Source organism: Vombatus ursinus, unplaced genomic scaffold (assembly GCF_900497805.2).
Source record: "Vombatus ursinus unplaced genomic scaffold, bare-nosed wombat genome assembly UNPS02014786.1, whole genome shotgun sequence".
Classification (NCBI taxonomy): domain Eukaryota; kingdom Metazoa; phylum Chordata; class Mammalia; order Diprotodontia; family Vombatidae; genus Vombatus; species Vombatus ursinus.
This window is the reverse complement of record NW_020954564.1, coordinates 17514465-17528273: the sequence shown is the minus strand read 5'-3', so window position 1 is coordinate 17528273 and position 13809 is coordinate 17514465. Positions and strand designations below refer to the sequence as shown.

The 13809-nt window shown below is 40.7% G+C and overlaps 1 protein-coding gene across 5 annotated transcripts in view; it reads right to left on the bottom strand.

The window, feature by feature from the left end:
• The window catches only part of LOC114047108 (ras-specific guanine nucleotide-releasing factor RalGPS1), a 490091-nt gene that overhangs the window by 460724 nt on the left and 15558 nt on the right, over nucleotides 1–13809 (bottom strand). For all 5 annotated transcript variants that reach the window (XM_027867848.1, XM_027867845.1, XM_027867844.1 and 2 more), the window contains exon 3: nucleotides 10132–10182. In XM_027867848.1, coding sequence (XP_027723649.1) covers nucleotides 10132–10182 — 51 coding nt within the window. The remainder of the gene's footprint in view (nucleotides 1–10131; nucleotides 10183–13809) is intronic.

Here is a 13809-nt window from a genome sequence, read left to right as displayed (position 1 = left end):
TTACATGTGAGGAATATCAGAGCCTATTTGGCCAGATCTCAGAGTATGTGAAGGTGAGGAATACAAGCTGGAAAAAGTAGGTGGGAGGCAGGTTGTGAAGGGCTTTAAATGCCACATGGAGAGGTCTGTATTTGACCCTAGAGATAACAGGGAGCCACTGGAGTTTAAACGTGAGAGTTATCTATCATGATACTAGATAGTCAACAGGATGCTGCCTGGAGTCAAGCTAGAGTTTAACCAAATCCAAGAGCAAGGCAGGAGATGTAAAAATAAATTCATGGCAAGGCTTACTCTAAAATGGGAAAAGTCACCGCAGGGCCAAGGAGAATATGACACAAGGTGGAGCATTAGGCACCGGGGAAAGGACAGTTTGTCTTGCCCTGTTTCCTTGCCTCTAACACTGTTCTTTCTTGGGAGCAACATGTTCCCCATCCTCCTCTCTCTGCTGTGTCAGCACTGCCAATGGGCCAGACTATTACTTCCCTTAAGCCAAATCACTCCTCTGAAAGCCTGCCAAATAACTTTTAAGCACCAGCCCTCTCAAGCACTAGTTACACATATTATCTCTTTTGGTTTTCACAGCACCCTCTGCTCCTATATTATGAAGCAGATCGTGTAATCATTATCATTCCCATTTTGCATATGAGGTAACTGAGGTTCATAACAGATAATGATGATGATAATAATAACAAACATTTTTCTAACACCTACTATGTGCCAGGCACTATGCTAAGTACCTTGCAAATATTATCTCATTTGATCTTTACAACAATCCTGGGAGGTGGGTGTTATTATTTCCAGTTTACAGTTGAGGAAACCGAGGCAAACAAAGATTAAGTGACTTGCCTAGGGTCACCCAGCTAGTAATTATCTGACTGGATTTAAACTCAAATCTTCCTTACTCCAGGGACAGCACTCTTTCCACCGCACCACCTAGCTGCCATAAATGACTGGCCCACTATCACATAGTGAATTAATGGCAGAAACAGGTTTCAAACCCAAGACACTTGACTATAAGTAGCCTTATTTTCCACGGTGTTCCATTACATCTCTAAGCTCCAGTAACCAGGATGGAGAAGATTGTTGCCTCACCAACACCATGGTCAGTTTCAGACTTTTCTTTCTAACTTGCTAGGACCAGCCCTGCCTGAGCAGTAGGCTGCCTCTGTGGTGTACTCTAAGGGTAGTGCAGAACTCAATTCCCTTGGACATAGGAGATCTCCTGCTGTGGGAGCCTGAGGCCTGTTGTACTGAGAACAGGTCATTAGCACAGTAAGAATTACCTACAAAAAGAAAAAAAGACGACAGTCAAAATTTCCATTCTTTTAACTCATCAGTCTAAGCTAAACACCCAAAACATTCAAACAAAGGCCAACTGTCCTTGGGTCAGTGCTATAATGAAGGATTAAAATAGAAATTCCTCAGAAGCTTTTGGGAAACTCTTGTTTTTTTGCCAAGCATTTTTTCAACTAAGTCTTTTTCTCTAAACATAGATCCTCCCCTTGCCTGCCTATCCTGCAGAGCTTGGCAGGGTTCATGGGCAGATGGGACAATTACCATTCAAAAGGAACACTTCCTGTCCTTACAGGGACTCCCCCACATCGCCCCACCCCATCCCCATCCTAATGTCATTAATTGGTTCTGTGTAGGCATAATGGTAGGCAAAATGATGTTACTGGGGTCTGCAAGTACCACAGGAACATTCTGATAAATTAAGACATATATTTCTGGGCCAGGGGGTAGTGCCAGAGCTGACGTAAGCCAAATGGGGTGGAGTCAGCTGGAGCGGAAAATGAATGCTAGGGAGAGCCCAGCCAGTTTCAGTCACATGGTCCAAATGATGTTACTGTGGAGTGTTTGTTTTCTGTTTTCAATGTTAAGGGAGGATTGGGTAATGATCTGAATACAATGTAATTGTGAAACAACCAATATGGAGTAAACATATTTTTTGAAACAGACTTTCAGAGCTAGAAGGCATGTTTGGGTCATATCATTCAACTCCTACTTAAGCAAGAATCACTTCTACAGTAGCCTTGACAAATAGCCATCCAGCTCCACTTGAAGGCCTTCAGTGATTGGGAACCCACCACTACCCAAAGAAGCCCATTCCACTTTTGAACAGCTGTTGTTATGAGGGATTTTTCTCTTGTATCCCCCCCCTTCTCTGAAACATCCCTCCATTGCTCTTTACTCTGCCGTTAAGGGCCAATTAGAATGAATCTAGTCCCTCTTCCATGGGAAAGCCCTTCAGATATTTCTAGACAACAATTATGGCTCCCTCATCTTCTCTCTTCCAGGATATGCACACCCAGCTCCTTCCAGAGATCCTCATTCATAGTTTCAGTCTCCTTCTATATTCTGGTCCACCCTCCACTGGAAACACTCCAGTTTGTCACAGTCCTTCCCAAAATGTGGCTCTCAGAATGGTGCACTGCACTCTAGTTTTATTACTGAGACATTCTTACTGCCCTTACTTACTTACATTCTTTTGCCATCAGTGCAGGAGATCCAAAGGGGACTCTCATTCTGCATGCCGTGGAAGGCGATAAAAGCTAGAATGTTTCACAAAAACAGCAATTTTTTAAAAAAAAAATCAACCATTCCCTCCTCCTGGATACTCTCTTGGCCTTAACAACACTATTCTCTCTTGGTTCTTCTCCTACTGGTCTAACCAGTCCTTCTCTCTATCCTTTGGTTTCCTTACCTAATAGACAGTTGTGATTCATGCAAAATGGTTTCTGGGTCTGAAGACCCAGAAAAGAAAGTTTTTGCCACCTAAGTAGATAGCACTACTAAGCAATTCAACACCAGGAACAAATATAGTCTTATCAATAGGGGAATCCAATGGCTCCCCTTGTAATGTTTTTTTTTCACATGATGCCATGCTAGTCCTTCTTATGCACAGATCTGGTTATGTTTCTCCTCTACTCAAAAATCTCTAGAAGTTATCTATTACCTTATGAATAAAAGTTAAACTCTGTTGCCTGCTATTCAAAATCTTCTCCCTCCCCATCTTTTCAGCTTTTTCTTCCCCTGTAGAGACTCTGCATTGCCGATAACTGAACTACTTGCCATCCCCCAGATACATCCTTTTCTCTATGTTTAGAATGGATTTCTTCTCCTTCTACATCTATATCCTTCAACGTTCAACTCAAATGCCATCTCTTACATGAAGCTTTCCCGATGATCCTAGTCAGTAACAACCTTTCCCTTCAGATCTCACAGAAGCACAAGAGCTACAGTGACATATACACCTTCTAGGGCTTTTATTAGGAATTAGGTATCAAATTTAGTACCATATCCCCACACTAGGCCGTGAGCTCCATGAGGCAATGGACTTTATCTTAGCTACTCTTTTATATCTCCCTTAATACCTAGCACAGCATTCTTGTATTCAGCAGATACTTAATAAATGCTTGGTGAATTTGGATCAACAAATATTTACTGGATATCTACTGTGAATACACCTGTGAGTTTTCAATTCAGCAAACACTCTTTAAGCACCCACTATGTGCAAAACATAGAGAAGTAATTTGTTAGTTCATATACCCTTTGACCACTGGCTTCCAAATCACTTCTCTCCCTGAGAATGCCAAGGCACCATAGGTGTCTGAAATCACCGTGTTCTCTTTATAGAGGCTGGAGGAGTTCAGCTACAAAGGCAGCGGGGGTCAGTATGTTGCTGAGTGCTGAGTGCTGTGTGCTCGTGGATCCCCTGCCAGGAAGAGAGCAGACACTGCTGTCTGACTTTTAAGCCTGTTTTAAGAACAGTTTTCTGTTGAAGTGATTCAACAACCTCAACATTAATGATACAAACAGTTCTGACATTTTAAACTCAACTCTGACACGTGAAGGATTTAGTTCCATACCCTGGGAATTCTATGTAATTGTGAATTTATTTGATGGTTAATGTTCCAGGGAAAGGGAAAGACACGATACCAAATTGGACAAATATTGCCCCCTCCCTAACACTCCCCCAAAAGATGTTACTATTAAATTTCCTCTGAACTTCATCAGACTGAAGTCATCACACACCTCTCAAATAGCCGAAAAATATTCAGGCAGCACAGCGGCATGGAAAGAATACATGTCCTGGAATAGGAACACTTGGGTTTAAAACTAAAAACTACTACCTTCATGAGCTGGGCTAATACCCTTCAACCTTCTCAGCCTCAGTTTTCTCTTCTATAAAATGGGGAGGATAATGCTAATACCACTGACTTCACAGATCTGCTTTGAGGAAATCACTTTGGAGAGCTTAAAACACGACAGAAATAGGAATTATTATTATCATTCCCCATGATTTCTCTTGCTATCCATCCTCTCCTCTGTGTTTCCAAATACCTCCATCTTATTACAGTCTCTCATTTTCACCTGCCTGGCCTTCTGCAACCACCTCCTAACAGGCCTTCTCACCTTTGCTTCTTGCTCCCCTCTTCACATGAAGTGAGACCCTGCTATGCTAGTAGTGATCAAAGCACCTCAGAACCCATGCCATAAGGAATTTCACACAACATGGAAATTAAACACAGCTGTGAGCAATTACACTGCCCCTGTATCTGTGTTAACCCGCCAAGTCCCGATAAAATCAGTCACTTGTTTTAGTCACCAGAAAATTGGGCAGCTACAGTGTGATGTTTGCATACTTGCATTTTCCTTACTCTCCGCCAACCCTGAACTCATCGTCTGCAAGGCTTCCTCCAAGTCTTATGTTTTTGTTCTTATAGCTCTTGAAATGGGGCAGGCCCCCAGGACGTCAAAACGGGCCGCCGTCATGTCAGACAACATTTCCATTCTCAGGTAGTGATGAACATCATAAATTTTCATCTTTAAAGGATAGTGCTGACCAGCTGAACCCTAGCTACTGGCAGGAACGTGGCTGAACAGAAAAACAGACCCTCTCGGTAATTCTCACTCCATCAAAATCACATCCTAGAAGCCCTGCTTTAAATAAAGTCCATTAACTGTCCTTGGTTGTGCTTCCTGCTTTGAGTCATGGCCCTCTCAAGCTATGTGGGCCCTCCCTAATGTGCTGGTAGGAAATGACTGATAAAGCCCACCTTGGTGGTAGGGAAAGGAGATAGAGAAGACATACAGAACGGGAACCAAATAATGACCCTAGCAGGAATTGGGGCTTAAGAAGTCTCAGTTTAGTACTAGTTGATGATGGTGTCACAGTGGAATGGGGGATGTTGCAAAGGGAAGTCAGGTGTTGTTCTTTTGAGGGGGGAGATGAAGAAAGCGGTTTTAAACATTAAAGTATAAAATACTGAAGCAGGTAGGGACCTCATTGGTTATACATTTATTGTCCATTAGGGCTTGCAGGGACTTTACAGCTAATATGAAAGACATTTGGTTTTTTTGGGGAAAGACAGAGTAGAACAGCGGAAAGGGCATTAGATTTGGAGTGAGAGGACCTCAGTTCAAATCCTGGCTTTACCTTTGTTAAGTACAAGTCACTTAACCCTTCAGGATCAGTTTCCCTATCTGTAAAATGAGAAGGTTGGACTAGATCAGGGGTTCTTAAACCCTGATAAACTTGTTTTTATTTTAATATATTCATAACTATTTCAATGTAATTGGTTTCCTTTGTGATCCTATGTATTTTATTTACACATTTAAAAACATTATTCTGAGCAAGGCTTCATAGGCATCACCAGATTGCCAAAAGGCGTCTATGACACACACAAAAGGTGAAGAACCTCTGGACCAGATGGCCTCTAAGGTCCCTTCTAGACATAAATCTATGATCTTACAATTACCTAATTCAACCCCTTCAGTTAGTAGTTGAGGAAGCTGAGGTTTAGAAAGGGCATGTGACTGTACCAAGGTCACACACTAATAGGATGATAGGATTTAGAGCTAGAAGGAACTTGGGAGATCAAGTAGTCCAAAACCCTCTTTTATAGAAGGAGAAAGGAAACTGAGGACTCATTTGTAAATTTATTTGCCCAGGGTCACACAGGTTGCATAGATACAGTTCAATCATGAGTCATCTGCAGATCTTTCCACCTAGTCCAATCCATATAAGAACTGGAGATACACTATAACAACATCCTTGACAACTGGTTATGGTTCTACTATATAATATTACAGTACCAATTTGTAAACATAAGCCAAGTCAACAAATTTATTGAGTCTACTAAGCACTCAGCACTAAAAACCAATGAATTGTCCAGATAAACTAATGGTGGTGAGGGCTATTTAAGTAGCTGTTACACCTCTTTTTAGTTGTATCTTGTATCACTATTACAGATGTGTCCAGTTGTGTCCTGGCAGGATTTGTATGCTGCTATACTCTATAGCTTCTGGAAACAATGAAAAAAGGCTAAAGTCTGCTCCATGAGGACAGAACTCCTAGAAAGTACCTCACTTCTCTTCTACTAAATGCTCTCAAGAGAAGAGCTGATGATTAACCATCAGCAAAAGCAACAGCCTGGACACTGCTTACCAAATATGTAAACTGGGTTAGACTAGCACTCTTAACACTAAAAAGATGGATGAGAAAACACTGAGAATATTATAAAAAGGATTCCAGAAACTGGACTAAATGACCTGTGAGATGTCTTCTATGACAATCTCTGGCAAAGGACACTTTGGCTACAAACACCCTGGGATCTGTAGTTCTTTCCAGTTCAGGAAAGAAAAAGAAACTAATGCAAAACTAATCTTCACATAAAATAAAAGAGGTTTTTCATAAATGGGCTAACATTTTGGGGACTCTGGAGGAGTATGAGGAGAGGAGAAGAGAGAGGGGGCAGCCATCCCATGGCAACAGTACAATGATGGCAACAGCCAGTGTTTGCCTCATCCGCAGTTCCCCTCTTCAAAACCATGAGAGATGACTTCTCAATAGACAAATGGGGAGTTGTATGACTATGTGTAATCATGGGCACTCACTTCAGTAGCAAGAGTGCTGAAAGAAATGAGCTTGGTCCCTACCGCATCCCTGCCTTATTTCCATTTAATTGTGAGTGTGTTTTTATTCTGTTAAAGAATACAATTGCCAGATTTAATATAATTTCTCATAAACATCTATGGTTAATCCTGTCCTTATATTGCTTGGTATCCCTTTGTTTGGGGCATGAGAGTACAATGAGAACTACACAGGAGAGAGAGACCTTCACCAGACCAAGGCTGGGAGCTAAACTTCCAGCCCATTGTTAGAGAATTTTGCTTACTAACTGTGTGCATAGGAACAAAACATTTCATAACTACACTTTGAATTGCAGAATTACTGTGGACATGGACCATAAAAACAAATAAATCTTCCCCATAGACATGAGCCTAAGAGTAACTGGAAGTTGTATTTTTAATTCTGATAATTAATCCATGGGAGATTGGACTAGATAATTGCCAAGACACTGTCCAATTGCCCATTAACCTCTTCAAGTCTCAGTTTTCTAATCTGTAAAATAGGATAACAATCCTTTAACGACTTACCTCATGGGGTTGTTTGGGGAAAAATGACTTGTAATCCTTAAAGTGCCATATAAATGTGTATTAATAATAATTACAAGAAGAATAACAGGAAATTTCTTTCTCAGTCTGTAATGGGCTGTAGGAGATTACTGTGTAGAATCATAGATTTAGAACAAGAAGTGATCTTAGAGGTCATTGAACCTAAACCCCTCATCTTACAGACAAGGAAATTAAAGTCCAGATATGTTAGGATACTTTCACTAGATCACACAGGTCATAAACAGTGGAAATGGGACTTGAACCCAGACCCTCTGACTTCAGACCCAGTGCTGTTTCAAGCTTATTCACATGAAAAACAAATGAATTATAAATTCATGGATGAACAAAACACTTGGTCCAGCATCATATTAAAATACAAGCCTATCTTTTCAAATAGTTTGAGTCATCAGACTATTAAAAAAGAAAATAATCAAAAACGTAAGCCCCAGACTCAAGGATCACTTATTCTCCATTCCTAGACATTAAAAGAACCATGGTCATGAAATCTCAATGCTAGAAAGAATATCAGAGCCCATCTAGTCCTACCCCTTTGTGATCCAGAATCCCCACTACATTTACTCTAACACTTGTTAGAGAACTAATGCTCATTCATATTTTGCTTGAAAACTTCCAGGGGCAGTGAGTTCACTACCTCACAAAGGAGTCCATTCTGTTGTCAGACAACTAATGATGTTAGGATATGTGTCCCTATACTGAGCCCCAAATCCACTTCTCTGGGACTTCTGGTTATTTATCTTAAGCCAAGAAAAATAAGCCCAATCCCATTGTAAATACCCATTCTAAAAAATATTTATTGAATTTAATTGAATTGGGGGCTGCACAATATATTGGGTAAAAGCATTGGATCAGCAGGGAGGATCTATGTTCAACACCTAGTTCTGCTGCCTAATATCTTTGTAATCCTGGGTAAGTCCAGTCACATTTCTAGGTCTCAGTTTCCCTATCTATAAAATGAAGGGGCTGAACAAGGGGATAAGGTTTGTTCTAGCTCTATTTCTATCATCTTTACTGTAATCTCCCTTCGAATATTTGGAGGAAATGGTCATATTCCCCTCCTAAGACTTCACTTTTTCAGGATAAACATCCTATCCTCATCTTGCGTGGTCTGCTGTACTCTCCCTATCCTTGTTGTCCTACACTGGACACATTCCAGGTTGCTAGTGTCCTTTTGAGAATATGGGAGGCAAAGCTGAACACAATATTATAAATGTGGTGTAATCAGAGCCTAGAACAGCAGGACTAACACTTCCTGGAGTCTGGACCTTAATCCTTCTCTTAACATAGTATGAGATCACAGTAGCTTTTCTGGCTGCTATATCACACATTGATTCATTGATTTTTGAGTCTACTCATACCCCCAGATCTTTCAACACACACACACACATACACACACGTACACACACACACACACACACATACACCAACCACACATGCACACCCACACATACATCTTGCCTTACCACCTGCTCCTTCTATACTTGTGTAATTGATTTCATTAATTCAAATCTAGAACTGTACACATATTTCTAGGAATGTTTTTAAGAGACTCAGAAAAGAATGAGCGTTGTCTTTTGGAGAAACTTCACATTTGATGAAGCATCAAGCTTACCATGTATACTTGGAAAAATCTGATAATGGGTAAAACCAAAAGTTCCAAAAGTGGAACCAAAGCAAACTCTGATATTCTGGATGAACTATAAGAGAACATTTTCTTCGGGGAGAAAGTTGTCCCAAAATATGTCCCACAATTACAATGGTTACCTCTACTAATAAAGAATGAGAAATTATTTTAATAAGTAAAACTATGGAAAAGAGGTGGCAATGTGTAGGTGCCTGGTCAAATACCCCTAATTATGCTGGGCTCCTCTTGTATTGTCTGCAGCAGATTCCCAGCCCCAAAAAGTTGAGATCCCAGACAAAAGTCCTCTTCCCTGTGGAGTTCAGCACATCTCCTGGGCCCAATCAGGATGTGGCTATGCCTGGCCTCCCTCAGCTACCCAACCCAGCCCAGCCTTAAGCTAGTGGAATGGCATTCATGGAGATGTCAAGGAAGACGTTGAGACCACCATGGCACATCTTTAATGACTTCCTCTTTTGATACCTCCTTGTGGCAAAGAGAGATACTGAGTTCTCACCGGCTCCAGGTACAAGTTCTAGGAGATTTGAGCAAGATGAAAAGGATTTAAGCATAGGCTCAGAGACAAACTATTGTGACCACTGTCTGAGGCCCCACCCAGCCAAGTATAGAAAGGTTCAATCACCAGAGGATGGACTCCTTTTCAGACATAATTTATCAACAAACATTTATTAAAAACCTATGATACTAGGTATCAGGCACTGTACTGGGTGCTGGGGATACAAAGACAAAAGTGAAATAATTTCTGCTCTCCAGGCACTTACAATCTAGTTGAGAGAGACAACATATATGCATGTATAGAGACATCTACAAAATATAGAGAGAGTAACTCATAACAGTCATCTGTTAACACATGAAAGGGATGCAGATGGGGTATACCCACACTGATGAAATTATAGCTTTTTGAAATATGAGGTTTTTAGTCAATAACATTAAGAACTAACCAAGAACAATGTTTCCCCATAAAAACCTCAAAACATATGAATATTACTCTGCTAGCATGAAGAACATACCTCTGGCTGTATAGCTTTGAATACTGGGATATCCATGAGCGTAATCTGGCTCTGTAACAAAAAAATACCAGGTTAGCAAACCCTCTGTGCTTCAAGTGCCATGCACATCACAGAGACAGCATAGCTTAGTACAGGGTTCCCAAGCTTATTTGGCCTACCACCCCCTTTTAAAAAAATTACTCAATGCCCCCCTGGAAATCTACTTTCTTTAACCCTTTAACTTTTTTAAAATTTGCATCATTTCAAAAAATATAATTTTTTAAATGACACATCTTAAATTTAATAATTTATTGCAGATGTGTGTTTTTTCTTCCACTGAAATTTTGATGACACAATATTGGACCACGTAACCATATAGAGTCATACTGTAAACAAGTCATTACACTCACATATTCCTACCAATGCATGCTGGACTTCCTGACAATGTGTAACACACTAGCCTGCCAACACTTGCTTGTTAAGACCTGCTGGCAGACTTGACCACTGATGGGTTATAATTTGCATTTTGTGTGTTTATTTGAAAAATAATGTAATCACTATGACTATGACTTTAACTGTTACACAACAGACGAAACATGGTATGAACAGTTTTTCAAAACTTTCTTCTCTTCTTTCCTTATGTTTCCCCTACCCCTTTTATTTTTATTCAATGCCCCCCCAATTACATCTGAGGCTACTACTACCCCTCTGGATCATTCCAGCACCCTCTTGGGGGCAGTAATGCCCACTTTGGGAACCTATGGCCTAGTGGATAGACTTAGGAGTCAGGAACACCTGTGCTCAAAGCCTGCCTCTGGCACTCACTCTCTGGGTGTGACTGCGGACAAATTCCTTAACCTCTATGAGCCACAGTTTCCTCATCTGTAAAATAGATCATACCAATGTTACCAACCTCACAGAGTTGCTATTAGGTTCAAATGAGTTAATATATGTATAGTGCTTTGGCAAATCATAAAGTGATACTCAGAAGTCAATTGTTATGATTATTATAAAGAGTAATATAAATGTTAACTATTATTAGTATTGTTATTATGATCAAATGCCAAAGAAAAGCTTTACTCAACAGGAACATGTCACTGACCACACAGGGTAGAGTTCCCAGACCTTCCTTCATTTTCCAAGCTATGGCTGCCAATACATATCCCTGCTATCAGATACCAAAGTATCATAGAAAAAAACATTCTTCAGAGAATTATGAACACGGCTCCATGCAATGGGGTTTTAGTTTCCCTGGGAGCATCCAGCTATCTAAGCACAAGGTTCTTGGAGGAATCCAAAGCCCTAGCATTGGTGCTTTACAATATGTTGCTAAGGACAGAGGAAACAACCTACAGTCGTCAAACATTCAGGGCCAGGGGAGAGGGGGAAGGGATGGAGAGAGGAAGAAAGAAGGACTTCTATGATGAGTCACCTCTGAAAGAGGCCAAGGGGGCATGAGAAGTGCTGACATGGATAGCTCTGGACAATGATAGTCCAGGGAACAGAAAGGAATCTGGGGAAATCATATGAGATTAATCTAAAGAAAGGCACTTAGTAAGGTCAGAGGCATTTGAAACTGACTGTTTTGGTGACTTTGTAAAACATGACGTGCAGGCATGAAGATATAATGGGCCCCAAACCACAATCTCTGAATCTGAGACCTGAATAAGGCATGCAATAGTTCCCATTTATATAGCATGGATGAATGCTGGACTATAAGTTAGAAGACAAGGATTTTGGGCCTGGATCCCATGCTTATTGGTTTTCTAACTTCAGACAAGTTGCTTTCTCTCAGTCTCAGTTTCCTAATCTATAACAAAGGGATAATAATACTTTGTATCATCTACTGCTCAGGTTGAGAGAAAAGAATTTTATAAATCTTAAAGCACCAGAGAAATGGGAGCTTTTAGCACTTTTTTTATAGCACTTTGAGTGCAATGAGGGTTCAGGGCATACCTAGACCACCAAATACTCTGTCATCCACGTGGAAGACACTAGGATGACTTTCAGGAGACTGAAGGACTGGAGCACATGTGGACATCCTGTGTTGGCCTAATGGCTGGAAGCAGACTTTTCCATTAGGTATGTAGCCAGAACTATTGGCATCTTAAAAACAGTCTGACTTGGCACCTGTAGCGGCTTTTATACATTTATATCTGAGGGTAAAGGGCTATTTTACTCACTATTTAGTTAAGGGGAGAGGGCCTGAGGGTCAATTTCATCCCTTAGGCCATGTTCCCCCAAAGAAACAAGCCTGAGCCTTGGGTCTTTTCACTGGTTCATTTCCACTCTAGTTGCAGAGGGTGGAGTCTCCTGTCTGGTCCAGGAGCCCAAGCCATGAGGATCTATGTCTCCAGGAATCCAGGTAGGCCAAGGCAGCTGACCCGATAACAATGTCTCAAGCACAGGCCTCCAGACCAGCAGCAGTCATCATATAGCTTTGGACTTAAGCTTGGTGAGACTAATGTGCTCTCTTCACAATAACCAGTTGAAGTTGGGAGTACAAAACACCATCAGTGAGTAAACTGAGACTCAGAGAAGAGACATGACTCACCCAAATTCACATAAGCTAATAAATAGCATAGTTGGGACTCAGAGCCAGATATTTTGACTCCAAGATCAGCATTCTTTCCAAGATACTACCCTCCCTCTGCAATAAACAAAAACCTGCACTGCTCTTATCCATCTGCAACATCCTACAGTTCCATATTAATAATTAGCTGAAATTCTGGAGAATGATCATATTAATGATCACTTAATAATAACAGCATTTACATAGTGTTTTAAAGTTTGCAAAATGCTTTACAAATATTATCTCATTTGATCCTCACAACAACCCTGGGAAGTAGGTGCTATTATTATCCTCATCTTACAAAAGAGGAAACTGAATGAGACAAATAGAGGTTTGCCGAAGGTCATATAGCTAACATGGGTTTGAGGCAGGATTTAAATTCACATCTTCCTGACTCCAAGTCCACCATGCCCCACCTAGATGCTGGCATTTATATAATGCTTGCTAGAAGCACTCATTTCATAGAAGCACATTCTGCTAGAACTGAAAGGGACCTTTGAGATCATTTAACCTGACCCCCTTATTTTACAGAGGAAGAAACAGAGACTCAGAGAGATAAAGGGACTTGCTTCAAGATCATACAGTTGACCTGGGAAAACAAATCTGAGTCTCCTAACTTCAAACTCCTAACTCAATGCCCTCTCTCCCATAGCCAACCCAATCATCATAATCTGATGTAGGTCATATGTGTGCATAAGTATTATCTCTACTGTTCAGATGTGTAGTAATTCACACTTATATAACACTTCAAGGTTTACCCAACACTTTCCTCATAACATCCTTGGGAAATAGGTGGTGTAAGTATTGTTACTCTCATTTTACAGTTGAAAAAAAGTAAGTCTCAGAAATTTGAACCCGGATCTTCCTAAGGCCAAGTCCAGTGCTCCTTCTAATGCACTGTGCCATGCAGATGAAGTAGAATATAAAACTTCAAATCAAAATAAAGTCATCTCAGAAATACTTTTCATCATTTTTGTTATTATTTCCCCCTCTCTGGACGTGAGCATAGGCTGTGTTCACCCTCAAAGAGGAAAAGAACCAACGGTCTGCCAGAGTGAAAAAAGAGACTTTCAATTTTGCCAGGAGCTTTCGTTCTCTCTCTCTCTCTCTCTCTCTCTCTCTCTCTC